This window comes from Barbus barbus, assembly GCF_936440315.1.
Source record: "Barbus barbus genome assembly, chromosome: 42".
In the NCBI taxonomy this organism is placed as follows: domain Eukaryota; kingdom Metazoa; phylum Chordata; class Actinopteri; order Cypriniformes; family Cyprinidae; genus Barbus; species Barbus barbus.
The window spans coordinates 11,427,772-11,446,332 of NC_136720.1; the positions used below are offsets into that span (position 1 = coordinate 11,427,772).

Genomic DNA, 18,561 nt, shown 5'->3' on the forward strand with positions numbered 1-18,561 from the left:
TCACTTTTATGGCGTTTTTGTTCTTTTATAGAGCTTGACAGGTCCTGATTACCATATGCATTTGTTGTATTGAAATGAGCAGCAAAATATTGTTCAAAGTTTCTCTTTTTGTGTTCATGAAAGAAAGAAAGAAAGTTTTATGGGATTGGGAAAAAATGATGGGTTGGAAATGAAGATTAATAAATAGTGACAGAATTAAAATGTTTAATTTTCAATGATTTCTGTACCTCCATCAGCCGCTCACCTGCAAAACAAAGCCTATATAAAGCTTAGCATGTACTAGTTTGTCATGGTAACACCTCGGGAGGTGAGAACCTACCCTTTATAGCACTGCTTTATATTACATTATTTAACAAGATATTCATCTGTTTTATTTAGCGTTTTTTGAGTCATGTAGGTACATTGTTGTTTTAAGAAAGTTGCAAACAAACATTTTAACATTCCTCTTAATAAAATGGGTAAAATTTCACTTTGACACTTTCCTTTGAACATTTTAACAAGTCTCTCCAGTTTTGTTCTCTCTTCGTTGTTTAAAGCGGTGTGGAACATGTTGCAATTATGCCTGTCTCTCCCCTTAGACTAACACCTCTTCACCACCACCTCTCTAATCAACACTTTTTAATTAGCGCTTTGCTAACTCATCCACAGTGACGTGTGTGCCAAACTGAACCGAGTGACTTCTGCTAGACGGCAGTGTCGTCAACATGCCCATTATGGGCATCTGCCAGCAGCGGCACTCTGGGCCCTGGTGCCGTCGGTGTATGGGATAACTATGGTGAGATATGTAGTTGTTGCTTTTCGTGAGATAGTCTGGAGCCAAAGACCTCAGGCTGGTTGAATCCCTACTGGCTGCTTCTCATAACGCTCTGTGGAGATTAATTATGACATTTCACTGTCCTCATTAAGTCAACTGTCCTGACAAACCAAGGCACAGTGCAAAAGTTCATCCGCTCCATATTAACCTGGGTTTTTGTCATAACCAGCTTGTGAAGCCATCACACAATTAGACAATTTAAAAAAACACTTGGATTCTGTTTTCAGCATAGTGAAATCTTGTCGGCTTTGAATGAAACTATATAAAGTAGCTGAATATTAAACATGAAGGGTCATATTTACTTACCAGTTGTGTCAGCACAATCCCCACTGTCAAAAAAAACAAACTAGTGTCAATATTTACTAAAGATACACTTGTGAAAAGTAGCAATAAAAGGAATGAAAGCAATGAAACTGTGGACAGCTATTTTTTTTGGCTGACCTTGTTGAATATGCAGTTGTAGGAGTTTCCTTTATTTTATTTTATATTTTATTGTGATTTACTAATGTTTGCGGTAGCCAATTTGCTAGTATTTGCACCAATATTTAACAAACTAAAAAGCATGTATTAACCTATGTTGCACCTGACATGACTGCGATAGTTGCTAATTTGTGCTGATCTTGCATTATGTAAGTGAGAATGTGTTCTTCAATACATTTTTTAATTAGCACGTTTTATTAAATCTGGCCACAAGTATGGTCTAATTGGCTGTGATTTAGTTGCTTCCCAGATGAAAGGCTCTGTATTTATTTCTCAGAGGTTGCTCGCCAGGTAACTTAATTGAGTTCTCAATTATGTATTGTTTAACTGTCAGCCTTGTCTCAGATGTTTCTCCAATTCCTTTGGAGAAACAATAATATAAACTAATAAGAATAGAGGTAATTAACATACAGTAGCATGGCAGAGCTTGGCTATTTTGGCATTAAAAATTTTGAGAAATGTTTGTTCATATTGAAATATTAGACTTGGATTGCAGACTTTGGTATCTTGAGAAACAGGAGACTTTAGAAAACAAATCAGTTTTCTCCATTTAATCTCATGTCTAGGAGAAACAGTTGTGATATTTAAGAAGAAATGGTTTACTGTAGATCTTATTTGTGGCTCTGCACAATATTGTTGGTGGTCAGAAATCTCTTCCAGGCTTTTCACACTACATTTAATTCCAGGTAAACTTCTTGTTAAATGGGTCATCGGATGTCCATTTTGCACAGGTTGATATGATTTTTTTAGGGTCTTAATTATAAGTCTATAACATACTTTGGTTAAAATTTCTCAATGGTAGTGTAAAAAACACATTCAGCTTTGTTTTCATTAAGCCATTCTAGTCCATGTTGCTTTAAATGCTAATGAGCTCTGCTGACCCGCCCCTCTCTTCCGTGCGGTGACAAGCAGACTGTAAACGAAAGGCGATTTGCAAAGATTCATAAAAAACCATTATACTCAATTCTTCTGTAGATGAAGCTGGATCACGAATGATTCGTGTGAACATACGCATTTAGGCAGATCAGGGATCGGCGCATTCACTTCAAAGCGAAAGTAACGTTAATCTTCTGAGTCTGCGTCTTCAGCGGCTCAGATGTCAGGAGTAAATAACGACTGCCATATTCATTATTACATCCAACAACAAAAAACCTCAATCGCTTAATCTGAGACATCTTGTCTTGCCCTGCACTGAGTCGACACGCACCCCTGCGGTCGGACTGTATACCGCTCACTCAGTTCACTCAGCTCACTCAGGGCGGGTCTAAGGTAAGACGGCTTTGTCAATCAACTATTGTGGGAGCGGTCTGTACAGAACTACGTCATTCTGACAGGAATCTCAGAACAGACTGATTTGAGAGAAGGAGATTTTAAAATAGGGATTAAAAAAAAAAAACTGGGTGGATTTTTATAATTATAGGATGGATGTGTACACACACTTCCAACACACATTTATGTTCAAACAACTTGAAAATTGAATTTTGCATCCGATGACCCCTTTAAATCCGCATTTAGAGCTTCTAGAAGGGAGTTTTGATCATTACTGATTGTAATTCCAGCCCATGTAGAGCTGGTTTGCTGTAAGACTGTGTTTATCTGTATGTGTGCGCTGGTGCATATGTTCACAGCAATGAATCTTACAGCTTCCCAAGATGAAATCTGAGGTCCCGGCGTATTTGTACTTTGAAGATTGCCTCCAGCAAATCCCCTTTGAAAAGCTACATAAAGCCTGGATACTTGTTTGCTCACACACATATGTTCTTGTCTGTCTTACAGTAACTCCGTGTAACATCAGTAATCAATACCGTCACAGCAAGTGGTTGTGGTACATATGAGATACCATGAGATAACATTGCCAGCTACCACAAGACTTCTACTGGGGTCTTTGATGGCCAGCTGGATTGAGTCCTGTTCAATTATCCCTCTATAATCGGAAGAGTCTTGCAGCAGAAGACAAGCTTAGATCAGTACCCCAGTGAGTTATTGTCCTAGACATCTACCTTTGCATGATCCCAATCCCTCCTGTCTGGTGGTAGCGAGAGGGGCTTGTAATCATCCACCAAGTTCATGTTTATCAATCGTAGTATCCGCTATAGAGATTTAAACTCTTGCCAATTTAAATAACACCTCTGATCCTTGCCTTCAGTCAACTGCCAGACAGATTCATGAAGATGTAACAGTCTAAAAGTTTCCTTTATATTCTGGCTGCACCCTCATCCATCATGTGCATTGTGATGGCCATTAGATTCAAGAAGTAAGCACATTTTAGTCCACTCAGACATAGTTGAGAGAAGGAAGGTGGAGGCTACTGTTACTGCAAATATTTTTGTCACTTAATATCATAGTATATAACAATCCTGGTCATAACAGTATAATTTTAACTCTGGAATGATTCATTGTCCTTTTTTTTTTTTTTTTACTTTAGCCTGTCCCTGGGATGATTCATTGCGCTTATTATCAAATGGTTACCAAAGTTGTAGTTGAGGTTATAGGGATGCAGGGTTGTTTTTCACATTTCACAACAACCCTGAGAACAACACTAAAGCAGCTCCTTGCTGCTGGAGGACTACCGCTGGTTAAAATAATGCCGGATATTATTTTATATGACTCCTCAACTCCTGTTGGCAGGGCAGGAGAATCTGCTCCTGCTCCAAGAGGGTCAATAGCCAGGTTTCCGTCCAAAGTTGCAAATTTAACTTGTGCTCAAAATTTAAATATTGCATAAAACATTTGCGAATAAGCACCGTTTCATCCAACGAGTCAAAGAGAACAAATCATTCTCTATTCATTCCCCTGCTATTTGGGGGCACAGTCGTGTATCAGTTCTGGGAGGCAATTAAACAGAAATACTTTGACAGACTTTACTCGGGCATTTCAAAATGACCATAACATTTCAGATGCTGTGGAACAAGATAAGTCTACTGGTTAGTCAGGTTTTGCTGTCCCATAGCGCAAAATCACATATATATTTTTGATACGCATGGAAGAATTTACTCGCCAAATGCGTTTCCATCTCACATTATTCGCATTAACCAAGTCAAAAACCACCTCAAGTGAGTGTAAAAACTTTTTTTGCAAATTAAGGGATTATTATTTGAAATGTATCATTTCCATTACTTGTTTCTGATGCGATGCTTCAAAATGCGCATAGAAACAGGGTGATGGAAACATAGCTAATGTCATGCAGAGTTTAGCTCAAACCTACTCACACTTGCCTAGAAGTTTCCAGTAATCCTGAAGACCATAATTAGATGTTTCAGGTGTGTTTGATGAAGATGTATTGTCCTTTGTGATGTTAAAATGTCTGTTTGGTGTCTTGCAGGAGTTTGCTGCCCTGACGAAAGAGTTGAACGCCTGCAGGGAACAGCTGCTGGAGAAGGAGGAGGAGATTTCAGAGCTGAAGGCCGAGAGGAACAATACCAGAGTGAGTTCACACACTGTGTCTTCCAGGCACTTCAAAGAACAGATTGTGCTCCTCAACTGTCAGCCAAGTTGTACTTGCTTACAAAAAGCCAAAAATGTAACAGATGCCCACCCAATAACTCGTGCATCATATTCATGATGTTTTGTTGGAGTCAGGATGTTTGTAGCCGCTCCAAATTGCTTTTAATGAACTGAAACCAGATTCTGTTGAGATGCTTACTTTAAAGTCACAACATTCTCACTTCAGTATGCCCTGCACTACTTTTCTTGGGGACTTTATTGTGATGAGATGACAGTTGAGCGATAACTTCATCCTTGTGAGATCATAATTCCTTGTAAGTCAAGATAACAGGCTGGCGTTTTTCAATAAAATTGTCATCAAGCATTTGCATTGAATGCAGAGAAGCTGCCAAAACGTCTGACAAGACCCAGCACTTTGGCTATCACTTCCATTTCACAAGAAAGTAGTCATTCTCACTTCTTCAGCTTCATTTTCACCTCCATTCTTTTCCTGCACCCCTCCGTGCTTGCCTGAGTCACCGTGCTAATGCAGCCCGGCTCGCCAGCCTCCACGCTGCAATTCAATTAATTACTTAACGTTACTTAGCCGCAGCCAAACGTTTGAAGAGTCAATTATGGAATTGAGGATATTGGAGGCTATTAAAAACCAGAGGGAAGCATAGATCGAGGAGGATAAGGGGCGTAGTGGAATGAAAAAGAAGAGAGGTCGAGTGAGATTAGCAACAGACTCTGGGAGCAGCATTTCAAGCAGAGTTTCTAATCTTACACATTCATGTATTAGCTAATGGCTGTGTCTACTGACGGCACCAGTGTGAATGTGATCCACCAAAACAGACACAATCAGAGGGAGAGAGAGAAACCTAACCTGCTTCATCCGGCTATAGGGTTGTTTTAGTGCTGAGCTGGCGCTGGGAAAGACAGAGGCTGGCATAGACCGAGGGTTATGAATGAGGGAGCAAGGAACTGAGCAGAAATAGAAAGGTCAGCTTCTCTATAGGTCTCTAGAGCAGCACTGCTACAGTACAGCCCTCAGGCAGGTACATGTGCTGCTGCAGCCCTAATGCTGCCTAACATTCATCTGGAGAAGTATGAATATCCAACTGCCTACTTGGAGACTCCACTTGAAGTTCAACTCCCTACTTAGAAAATCGTAGAAAACTTGCAGAAATGAAGCATGCTAAAAATTAGGCTAAACGTTCTTTTAGCTTCGTTTTTGTTCTGTTATTATTCCAGCTTTAGTTTTATCTTCAGCTTTAAGATTGTTTTCAGATTAGAATCAGTTTTAGCTTGTGCTTAAGGTTGAATTTTAGTTTTAACTCTAGTTGTACATATTTTAGTTTTTTCATTATTTTTAGATTAAGCTTCAAGTTTTAGCTATAAATAGATTTTTAGATTAAGTATTAGCTTAAGCATAAGCTTTTTATTTATAAGTTTTATACTTAATTTTAGTTTTTGATTATGTAGTAATTATTTGTATTTCGTTTAGATTTAGTTTTAATATTTAGCTTAAAATGTTCTTTAGATTTGGCTATACTACTGTTCATTTTTGGGATTAGCCAGATTTTTTTATGTTTTTAAAAGAAGTATCTTTTGCTAATCAAGGCTGCATTTATTTGATCAAAAATACAGAAAAAAACTGTAATATTTTGAAATATTATTACAATTTAAAACAACAATTTTCTATTTTATTACACTTTAAAATATAATTTATTCCTGTTATGCAAAGCTGAATTTTCATCAACCATTACTGCAGTCTTCAGTGTCACTTCAGAAATCATTCTGATTTATTATCAATATGCTGATTTATTATCCATGTTGGAAACAGTTGTGCTGCTTTTTTGATACTTTTTTTCAGGATTCTTTGATGAATAAAAAGTTAAAAAGAACAGCATATTCCAAATAGAAATCTTTTGTAGCAATATAAGTCTTTACTATCATTTTTTATCAATTTAACACACCCTTGCTGAATAAAAATATTCATTTCTTTAAATTCTTTAAAAAACAAATTATTATTTAGTCACATGATATTGGTGGCTGGGGGGGATGTACAGTACAGTCAGTTTTAAACAAATAAAATGCATCAATGAGTCAAAGTTCCTAATTATATGATAATGAAACTAAAATAATTATCTCTGTTGATACTCTTGCAAAACAAATGCTAGCATTGAATAGCATTCCTTATGCCCATAATTAGGTTGCAGTATGCTGAGAGGCTTCTCAGTTGGCCATCGAACACCTGCAAAGTGAACAGTAGTGTTTCGTTTCATTATGCCTTGTCTTCTGAGCATCAAGCATTGGAGTACTTTCATGGTTGAAGTCTAAGATATTGAGTAGGAATATCCTGCATCTGGCTTTAGATGCAATTCAGCATCATTCTGAGCAGGTTCTCAAAACATAAACACTTTTTCTTTTGTCTCGCCATCCATAGTAATCTATGTCCACTCCACTCATCTAAAGCCAGACGTTCTCTCTCTCTCTCTCTCTCTCCATGGTGTCCTTGGGACTTTGGGGCCGAATTGATTTTTTTATGCCATGTACCAGAGCAGAGAGTAACCACATTAACATAATCTCCTTTGTGCCGGGTCCAGTTTGTTGTGTCTGCTTTATCGTTTCAAGTAATGTAATGGGTTTTCTTGTGTGTAATGTTGTTATCCATCTGAAAGGGTTCCCTTGTAAAATGAGAAAAGACAAAATGGTGTTTTAAGCACATGCCATTCATTTTCATGTGAAGAATATCCTTGAGGGTTTAGTGACATAACGAAAAAAACTGACCTCATGTTGCAGCATGAGACATTTCATTTCAGTTTTAGATTAACTACAAAATTTAGATTTCATTTAAGTTTTAGTTTCAGCTTTTCATGTAGTTTTGGAATTAATATTAGACTAATATTTAGCTGTAGTTTTTTGTATAGTAATAAATTAGTTTTAGATTCTTCTCTGGTTTTTAACTTTGTCTTTAAATTTAGTTCAAGCTTTAGTTTTAGATTTAACTAGGTTTTTTTATTAAATTTTAGCTTTAGTTTTAGAATTGGTTTTATATTTAGTTGCAATTTTAATTTTAGCTTTAGATTTAGGTTAAGACTTAGTATTAGATTAATTACTAAATTTTGAGTTTTGGATGGATTTGTCTTTTAGATTTAATTTCAGTTTGAGCTTTAAATTGAAAGTTTTAGATTTCAGGCTTAGTATTAGTTTTATTTTTAGCTGTAGTTTTAGATTTAGGGTTTTTAGATTTAATTTCAGTTTTATGTTTGGTTTTATAGTAACAGATGATTGTGATTAAATTAACTCCTTATATGTTCCGCAGCTGCTGTTGGAGCATTTGGAGTGTTTGGTTTCGAGGCATGAACGTTCCCTACGTATGACGGTGGTGAAACGACAAGCCCAGTCTCCTTCTGGGGTCTCCAGTGAGGTGGAGGTCCTCAAAGCCCTTAAGTCCCTCTTTGAGCACCACAAAGCGCTGGATGAGAAGGTAAACAACTGATGAGGTTCCTTTTGTTTTGTTTTTTTATTGTTGAATTCACAGTGCATTGCAAAGACAGAAATCTGATAGTATAAATTCATATGTGACACATCAAGTGTACTACAGACCTGCTGATGTATATAATGTATAATATATATAATGACCTATAAGACCCATATAATGCATATAGGCCGACTGATCAATCTTAGTAACCAAAATAATATTATATACAGTTTTCTCTCCTGGGGCCGGATTCACGAACATCTTCTTAAGAAATAAGTTAAGAAAAATCTTTATCTGAGTGAATAGGCTACATGACGCAGTGATAAACACTTTATTGTCTTTTTGCATGTCCTGCAGATTACCCTAATAATCATAAGCGCGCACACAATTTTCGGCACGACTTTGACTGGCACTCAGCTTCACGTTTTTGAACGGTTACTGTCTCAAGCTTTCAATAATTTTTGTGCTGTGCTTTTGCTCTCTCATCCAAGTGAACGCTTCCGGTATGTGTGTTCGCGCTGCTACAGCAAACGCGTCCTGTATATCGGCGTATTCATATGCGCTGAGTCTTGCCGAAGATTATGTCGTATTTATAGGCTAAAATTAAAAGTGTCCAATAGCTCTCTATCTGACTCGCTTTTGTAGAGATGCTACTGAGTTTTGAAGTCAGCAAAAAGTAGCGTCACTACATAGGCTAATCATGACCGATCATTGTTTACATTATCAGTCATCGCGGTCACCTCTGAAAACTCGTGCCCATGCATATTAATAGTCCTACTATGTATTATATGTTGCTAGTGTTGTTGTAATGATTAAATATAACAATTAATTTGAAGTAACCCAATAAAATCATTAAATAATTCTTACTGTTTGGGATTTAAGACAGCTCTGGGGCTGTCCTAAATTTAAGAAGTTATTTACGATAATTTTTAAGAAGATTCTTTTCAAGAATTTTAATTCTTCTTAAGTTTTTTTCTTAAGAACAAGTTAAAAAATAATAAGAAAATGGCAGTTAAGAAGAAATTTCATCTTAAGAATGTTTAGTGAATCCGGCCCCTGGTTTTTGGACAGTGAGGTGGAAGTACATTTATTAAACACAGCCGACCCACTGTCCCACCTCTCCTTTCCTTCATCCAGTGGTGTTTTATTTATGGATTAAGCCCTTGTGTGGCGGTTCATCCAGCTGTAATCCATTCTGCAGCCTTCTGCAGACTGTCATTTATAAGGCGTTAGGTAACAGAAGGCAGGAAATTGCTCATGATTTATGGGACCACAGTTTTAGTGACCATTGACTGTCCAGTGATGGACCAAACCCACTAAAATGATTCCAGTGATCAAAAAGTTCAATAGAGAGGGCGATTAAAAGACTTATAATTAGTAAAAAAAAAAAAAAAAAAAAAAAAAAAAAATTAAAAATTTGGCAATATCGCGTTCATAATCGAAGGCGATTCAACTGCGATTATGAATGCGATATTGCCTAGCTTGCTAGTGAACTACGGCTCTGTGTAGTAAATGCCGCTCCATCTGAAAGCAGGTGATGGCGATTTAATACCAATCACGAAACCGGCTTTACTGACGAGATGCGCATGATAATCGAATTCGATTAATTGCACAGCCCTAGTTGCAACCATAATTTAAATGTAATTCTAAATCAGGAATATAAACCATTCTCAGTTCAGAGTAGAGCTCAGCCTTGAAAAAACAGTGAGTGATGGAATTTTTATTTTTTTTATTTTTTTTTGTTCAGGTACGAGAGAGATTGCGGGTGTCACTAGAGAGGGTCTCTGCATTGGAGGAGGAGTTGGCCGCAGCCAATCAGGAGGTGAGGCACAAGTGCTCTGATTTACGTAATTATACATCAATCTGCACCCAAAAGGAGTTAAATATACTTAATAAACATGCTATATGTTTATTTGTTGATATGGTGTGTTGTTTTTGCTTGATCTGATTAGTGTAAAATGCAACAGAGCAAATCGTACATTGTGTATTTTAGTGTTTATTCTGGTATTGACTGTCCAGATGGTGCAGTTCTAGCTGAAAGAGCTTCAAACTTCTCAACAAGAGCCAAATAACTTATTTTTTCCTTTAAGAGATATGTATTTTTGAGATTGTGTGTACTACTTTTGACTGCACTGTGAGTAATGTCTCTGTTTCTGAATTAACACTCATCTGATTTTTTCGGGTCATGAGAGAGGTTTGCCTCAGATCAAAGAGCCAGACAGATGGAGAGGTGAGAAGTTAAAGCAGTTATTTAAAACAAGACATTGACTCAGTCCTAAGATAGATAAATAGAAGGTATAAATAAGTCATACTGTATATAAAAACATGTAAAGATGCCACAAATCAAAACCAACAGAAAACATATTGATGAGATGATCTCGCCGATATCGGATAGGTGATCAACCAAGAAAAAGATTTGCTTTAAATTCTGTTTCTAGGAAATTAAATAACATAAGGATTTCAATTGAGGCTGCTTTTAAATTTCACCCAGCCCTTTAAGCTGCCCAAGGTTACATCCCTGAAAATGTTTATTTATTAGTAGTAGTCATTCAAAACCTCATGCTTTTGGCTCATAGCTGTTCATTGATGTTATAAAAGGACATTCAAGTTGAATGCTCAGAATACTGTGGCGGCTGGTGCTTTTCTAGACTTGAGAAGCACAGATGTAACACTGCACTTTTTAAAGCTAAGCGAGTGCTTAAGATTATTTAAGGTTTCTGTTCTGTCTGTGTGAGCAGTGTCTGAAATGTAGTAATTAAAGGCTGTAACTACCTCTAAACAGTGAAAAAACCCCAGGCAATCTATTAAAGGGATAGGTCATCCAAAAATGAAAATTCTGTTGTTTCAAACCTGTAAGACCTTCGTTCATCTTCAGAACACAAATTAAGATATTTCTGATGAAATCCAAGAGCTTTCTGACCCTGCATAGACAGCAATGCAACTGACACGTTCAAGACCCAGAAAGGTCATCATTAAAGGACATCATTAAAATAGTCCATGTGACATCAGTGGGTAATTCTATAAAGTTACGAGAATACTTAAAGGCTATCTCTCACATATTTTGGCGTTCTCAGTATTATGAGTGGTTCATTTCTGCATGTGAATAACTGAACCATTTATATTTCAAGTGTAGGTTAATATCTCAGGGTTAGAGGGAGCAAAATGTTGTTTTACATGACACATTCAGGTGAGTCGCAAAGATGAATCAGGTTTCTGTGAAGTAGTTGTCTCCTATTTGAAACAAACCAGCATTTCAGGCACAGCCGGGTTCGTACACGCTCGGCTTTGATGAGGCCAAATAAACGACATCAAAGCGGACATGCTCACTTTCATTGGGCCTCTACTTCTCATTTACCTTTATTTGCAAGTTGACTCAATATTCCGGCTCTTTGTGGAGTCAGAAGGTGCGGGATTGTTTGATCTTCAGGCCTCGAAAAATGGCAGACAATTCCTTTTTTGAGCCTTCAAAAGCGCGAAGCCCCTTAATTGCCGCCTCATTAAAGGAATGCATGGCGAGCGGCGATAAACCAAAAAAAGGGAAGCAGATGTCTTCCTTATTTCCATCCATCTACCCTGCTTCCTCTGAACTCACAGTGGACAGAGCGTCTCGACATGGGTGTGGAATAATCTCCCAATGCCCTTTAGCCTGGAGAGAACACAATGTGTGTGTGTGTGTGACAGGGCTCATCAGTCAGATAACCTGCTTTAGAGATGCTCCTTGAAGAATACTAGGATATTTTATTAGGGAGCATATGCCAGTGGACATGGTCAGCAACTTCTGCTGCTATATTTGTATGCGCTGCAGTTTTAAATTTATTGGGCTGTTGCAGTTTTGTGCTGGTCCAGATATACTACGGTGGCCGAGAGAGCTCAACGCGCTGCAACTTCAGAAAACACATGCAAATAGAAAAAAACACCAGCAAATCAAGAAAACATCATCATTTTGGCAACACATGCGCTGCAAATCCTCACAACACATGCAAATTAAGGAACGTGCTGCAAATGCTCACAACACATGCAAATTAAGAAAAACGGGCTGCAAATGCTCACAACACATGCAAATTAAGAAACCCGCTGCAAATCCTCACAACACATGCAAATTAAGGAAACGCGCTGCAAATCATCACAACACATGCAAATTAAGAAACGCGCTGCAAATCATCACAACACATGCAAATTAAGAAACGCGCTGCAAATCCTCACAACACATGCAAATTAAGAAACGCGCTGCAAATCCTCACAACACATGCAAATTAAGAAACGCGCTGCAAATCATCAAAACACATGCAAATTAAGAAACCCGCTGCAAATCCTCACAACACATGCAAATTAAGAAACGCGCTGCAAATCATCACAACACATGCAAATTAAGAAACGCGCTGCAAATCATCACAACACATGCAAATTAAGAAACGCGCTGCAAATCCTCACAACACATGCAAATTAAGAAACGCGCTGCAAATCATCACAACACATGCAAATTAAGAAACGCGCTGCAAATCCTCACAAGGGTTTAGGTTGGACCATCATACTTACTATTCTAAAACTGTTATATTTTCACATGAATTGGATCGCATGAATTCATACAAAATCGCCACCTGGTAAAACCGTTATGTTTTCTAATGAGATCAGGAGATACGACACCAGTGGATGAATCCATGTGTTCTATAACAAGTGTGTGTGTGTGTTTATGTGGTTTATGAGGACACAAATTTGTATAATGACATGGGTATGACAGAGGTATTACAATATGAAGGTGGTTTATGAGGACACTGCCTATGTCCCCATAATTCAAAAGGCTTAAAAAACATACTAAATGGTGTTTTTTGGAAAATATAAAAATGCACAAAGACTCCTGTGAGGGCTAAGTTTAGGTGTAGGGTTGGTGTAGGGCAATAGCACACACAGTTTGTTCAGTATAAAAACCATTACGCCTATGGAGAGTCCCCATAAACCACAAAAACCAACGTGTGTGTGTGTGTGAAAAATATGTAGATTTTAAACCTTTTTTTTTTTTTGTCACACTTTATTTTAAGATCCAGTCCTTGCTATTAACAGACAATTAACTATGGCTTTTGCCTCAATAAACTCCTAATTTGCTGTTTATTAATAGTTAGTAAGGTAGTAAGTTTAGGTATTGGGTAGATTTTGGGATGTAGAATATGGTCATGCAGAATATGTGCTTTATAAGTACTAATAAACAGCCAATATGTTATTAATAGGCATGCTAATAAGCAACTAGTTAATAGTGAGAATTGGTCCCTGTATTAAAACTCTTTTTAACTACTGACACTGGCAAACTCTCCTACACACGCTTAAGAACGGGTCACATTTACACTTGATGTAATTGACACATTGCGAAGCTGTCGCTTGTCACTTCTCATGTGATCCTCTCAATGCGATTAAGTTGTGCTTTACAAAATTTTTCAAGTGCATACATTTACAAAAACTTGTGTATAACTGACTTATGAAATCATGTGAGATCACCTCAGAATGTTAACTCTGTCTCTCACATTTAATACTTCTAGTCTTGTGACAGCAATGTGAAGTGTCATGTGAAATAACTACAGAAACACTTTGATGACGCCCTTAAATGGGTTATACCCTATAATAAAATTTTATTTGTTCAAAAAAGGCATAATTTAGTATTTCATAATCATTTTCCACCTTCTCTCTCTCTAATAATCAAACAGGCTGTTTTATGCTGCTGCTATGCCTTTAAGATTTCTTTATGAAAATCCAGTATAGTTGGTGCTGGCAGCTGCAACAAATTGTTGAGGTCGGTTGTTAAATAATCAGTTAGAGCCACCTGTTTCCAACATTCCTGCTGCTCCTCAATAATTCCTGTCAGAACGAGAGCTACAGTACACTTCTAAGCTGTCAAAGTTTGATTTCTGATGCAGTTTTTCTGTATGCTTGTAGTTTCAAGAGAATTATGCATGATCATCATACAAAAATTACTCTAGAAGAACACACAGACACAGAGTCCAGGAAAAATATGATTAGGTCTGCCCATCAAAACAGAATGGCTATCCAATTTGAATATATACTTAAAAAAAAACTCAAATACAAATAAAAATAGTTTGGATGACAGTGGAAATGTTTGTTGCTTCCAGGTTATATAAATAAAGTATAAGACCTGCTTAGTCTTTATTTGCACAAGGCAATAAAGTATAACCAGTAATATTTGATTTTGCTTATGAATATCACTATTTTAGGATTTATTGGACCAGTAATGTCTAAGTCAGAATGATATATGTCTTTACTGTTTGGTAAATTATTTGGCATAAAGTTTCCTATCACACAATACAGTATAGTGTGTTTTGATATCAGTGTTGCTGGGTATTATTTGATATTGAATCTCTCTATATTGCACTTTTGCAGATTGTGGCCTTAAGAGAGCAGAATGCCCACATTCAGAGGAAGGTGGCGTCAGGAGAAGGGGCCGAGGACTTGTTGGAGGGAACCGATGCTCAGAAAGTTCATGGCAAGGTGGGGGACCAGGCTCTAAACTGCCTCAGAGTGGTTAATGATCTCTCAACAGTCAGATTTTGTTTTATGAATGCTAAAAGTACACTAACATTCAAAATTTGGGGTCAGTAAGATTTTTGTTACAATACAATTTAAAGTAGCTGTATTTTAATATATTTAAAAATATAACTTATTCCTGTGATAGCAAGGCTAATTTTTCTGTCAATTTTGGTCAATGCTTGCTTGCTGAATAAAAGTATTAATTTCTCACAAAACAAAATCTTGCCAACCCCAAACTTTTAGATGGCACTGTACAGAATTACTGACTAGAAGTGATTTATTTTGATGTATAATCAGCTTTTAGAACAAACTACTGAAAATAGTTTTTGAACACAGATGTGTAAAATAAAATCAGTAAACCTTCTCTATACAGTCTACACACGACTCATCCTGTCAGACTGTGAGTCTAAATCACATTTAATGTGCCGTTAAACCAGTCATAGCAGAATCTTGCCTCACACTCCTGATGAAAAGATAACAGGATGAGAGGAGAGCCGTCCTTCTCTCGCTGTCACCGGTGGGCGCCATGTGCGGCATTAGATTGTGCTGGAATGGTGACAGTGATGGCAGGAACATGTGGCCTTTGTAAAAGATAAAAGTTGGCACTTTGACAGTATATCTCAATTGGCCAAATTAATCTCCCATGATGATCGATAGATTCAGTAGCAGTACTGACGATATCCAGGGCCTCTGGCACTGATGCATTGGTCCAACCGACCAACCAGAGGTCACTGGCGTTGCCTCTACATTACAAACATATCTTGTCTTTCTTGTCTATTTATGATCACAGAACCTTCTTCTGGTGAAGTCGTGTCGATCTCTCGTGGTTTCACAGAGTAAATTCTGTGTGCTCTGCAAATGATTTTATCACCCTTCTGTCTGGGTGTGTGCACCATAAATTAAACAGGATGTAAAGTCTAATTTTAGTGTAGCATAAGACGTGTCAAGATTTAGTGTGAATATGTGACAAAAATCGTTATTTTAGGCATGGCAGAGGAAGGATCTGCTGAGCCTCCGTTTCACACACTGAGAAAGCAATTAGACTGAACAGACACAATTGTGCATGCTGGGAATTCAACAGTCCAAATAAAGAGCACTGTGCTAAATGACAGTTTCAGTGAATGAATGGATGAAGTAGCTGAAAACATTAAACCATGGAATTTGTATAATATAATATATTAATTATAGGTATTTGAGCCGCAGAAAATTACTATCAATTTATGTTTTTTCCATTTAATTGGCAATTAATTATATGATTACTGGACGTATTTACTTGGTTTTAAGTAAATTTCTTATTAAGTTTTTGTTATTTTAGTACTTCATCTTAAACTAAACAAAAATGAGAAGTAGAGCCTTGGAAACTGAGTAAAATGACTTTTCAGTTTTTTATTTCAGTTAAAGGAGACATATGCCCCTTTATAAGTGTCCCCAGAATGTGTTTGTGACATTTCAGCTCAAAATAGCCTATAGATAATTTATTATATCAAAATGCCTATTTTGAGTGGAAGCAGAAGCACTCTCAGGGCTCGAAATTAACTTTTTTACTTGGTAGCACTGGTGCTCCCAACTTTAAAAAGTTAGGAGCACCGGCAAAAATTTAGGAGCAACCACCAAAAATGAATGAGCACCACAACTACAAATTATATATTAACAGATTTCATCTTCACATTCTTAAATTTAATGCAGATTTTAGATTGGTAAATATTAGCTGTCAATCACCCAGTCACTGCATTTAACCTGCAGTTACACATGCATATATAATGTTTTAATACTGTAAACATAAAACGTTGAATACCGATATATGAAATTAGAAAAAAAAGAAAAAATAGAAAAGACTGAACCGAATCAAAACCCCGTCATGTTGCTCAGAGCCGCAAAACAGTGCTGTGGCTTTGTTTGGAATTATTTTTGTTGTCAAAATAGAATAAAAGCAGGAAATATGGTGTCTAAAAACGTAAGTCTCTTAATAATTAACTTCTTGTTTATTGAACTGTTGCATAAAATCAATATCACATTTGTAATCATGCTGATTTTTGGAGGAAAAAACATTCAACATTCACCACATGATCGCTATCACCAGCATTATTTGTAACTTTAGGTGGTTTACAAAAGAAATCTGTCAGTGTTTTTTCATTTTCTCTCTTCTTCAGCTATTTGCATTTCCCACAGTAACGTTAGTTAGCTCCCTGTCACCTGACAGCGGAAAGCAGTGACTGAGTGATTGACAGCTAATATTAACCAATCTAAAATCTGCTTTAAATTTAAGAATGTAAAGAGGTTATGTAACGTTTGATAGAACGGCAGACCGGTCACCGTATCAGCACACAGAAGGCACATAACTGTGAACGTTTTTAGAGAAATTAAAACAGGTCACACTACAACAATTATATGCACTCACACAGATGCTCTTAAATATATTTTGAGGTTGCACAGATTAAATTATGGGAGCATATGCGACCAAAATAGCCGCAATTTCGAGCCTTGACTCTGTTTTTGTGTTTCTTTAAATGCAAATGAGCCCCCTTTTCCAGAATAGTACTGTGCCTTTACAGCTCGTTCCTCAGATACTCTGCTAAAAAACATCTGTTTGATTTTGATTACGATGTCTATTGTGCTGAAATCATGCGTTTTAAACCACATTAGTTTAAACTTCTGATATACGGTTTTCTGAGCGCACACATCCGAAGCACGCACACAGAAAGCGGCTGTCATATGGCATGTGAGTACTAAACCAAGTTCTCTTTCATGTCTTATTGCGCTTAAACTGTCAAATATACACAAGTTTATGTTAAAAACACATAAGTTACAAAAACAGTCGGTTATGTCTGTGAAGGTAAACAGCTGGGAAATAAATGGCATGTTTATATTAGATCTGTGAGGCAGCAGCGTAATATACAGTTCAATCATGACAACTCGCTGAAGATTTTAGCAGGGTGATGGATATGACAATGTTAATGTATTTGGTCTTAGCAGAAAAGATCTGCTACACTGCTGCTGAATTGCTGCTGCTGTTGATTATAGCTGTAGTTGTAGATTATTGCTGCTGCTGCAAGCAAGTACAGTAACTTGCTACTGCCAGTGCATATGGCGATACTTTGCCTTGAGTATTTAAGACATACTGCTGCTGCACAAATAGCATATAAAATAGCCCGTAGCAGATCTATACAGGTGGACCTGGGGAAGGTGGAGGGCTTCAGAGAAACTCTGAAAGCGTGCTGAAGGAATCTCAAATGAATGCTAGCCAGCAATATAAATGCAACGTAGTAAGCTCATTGGCTGCATATGCAGCATGAACCAATCAGCTTGTGCCAAGTCGTTTAACTCTCTGAATATCATCAGTTACGTTAACAACCTGTCAGCCTGAGTTTCATGACTGAACTGTATTATTAAATAAATCAATATGTCTACTGCTCTTGTCAGTGCAGACAAAGACAGAACATTTAGCATGCTTTGCTTGAACTTTTGCGAAAACACAATGGCGGCGCCATGGGTGGAAACTTGCAGATTAAGGGGCGGTAATATTATAATAAGATCCCCTTTCTACGTCACGGGGGGAGTGAAATCTGAGCGGCTCATTTTTTAACAAGATTGCAGAGAAAGACTTAAAAAAAAGAACACAGTAAAAAAATTTTTGGTATGTTTTCTGGGTAGGTAGGTCCACCGGGGACCCGATTATAGCACTTAAACATGGAAAAAGTCTGATTTTCATGATATGTCACATTTAATGTAATAAAATAATAATTTTATGGGTTTTGTTCTATTTAATGATAATAACCCTGATAATAATGTCCAGTTTTACTGAATTAACGAATAGTTAATTCTGTTT

The 18,561-nt window shown here is 37.1% G+C and overlaps 1 protein-coding gene across 5 annotated transcripts in view; it reads left to right on the forward strand.

The window, feature by feature from the left end:
• Positions 1-4,622: 4,622 nt before the first annotated feature.
• LOC306861420 (liprin-alpha-2-like) overlaps positions 4,623-18,561 on the forward strand; it is a 46,951-nt gene continuing 33,012 nt past the window's right edge. For all 5 annotated transcript variants that reach the window (XM_079403662.1, XM_079403660.1, XM_079403663.1 and 2 more), the window contains exons 1-4: positions 4,623-4,718; positions 8,046-8,210; positions 9,952-10,026; positions 14,589-14,696. In XM_079403662.1, coding sequence (XP_079259788.1) covers positions 8,100-8,210; positions 9,952-10,026; positions 14,589-14,696 — 294 coding nt within the window. In that variant the 5' untranslated portion in view covers positions 4,623-4,718; positions 8,046-8,099. The remainder of the gene's footprint in view (positions 4,719-8,045; positions 8,211-9,951; positions 10,027-14,588; positions 14,697-18,561) is intronic.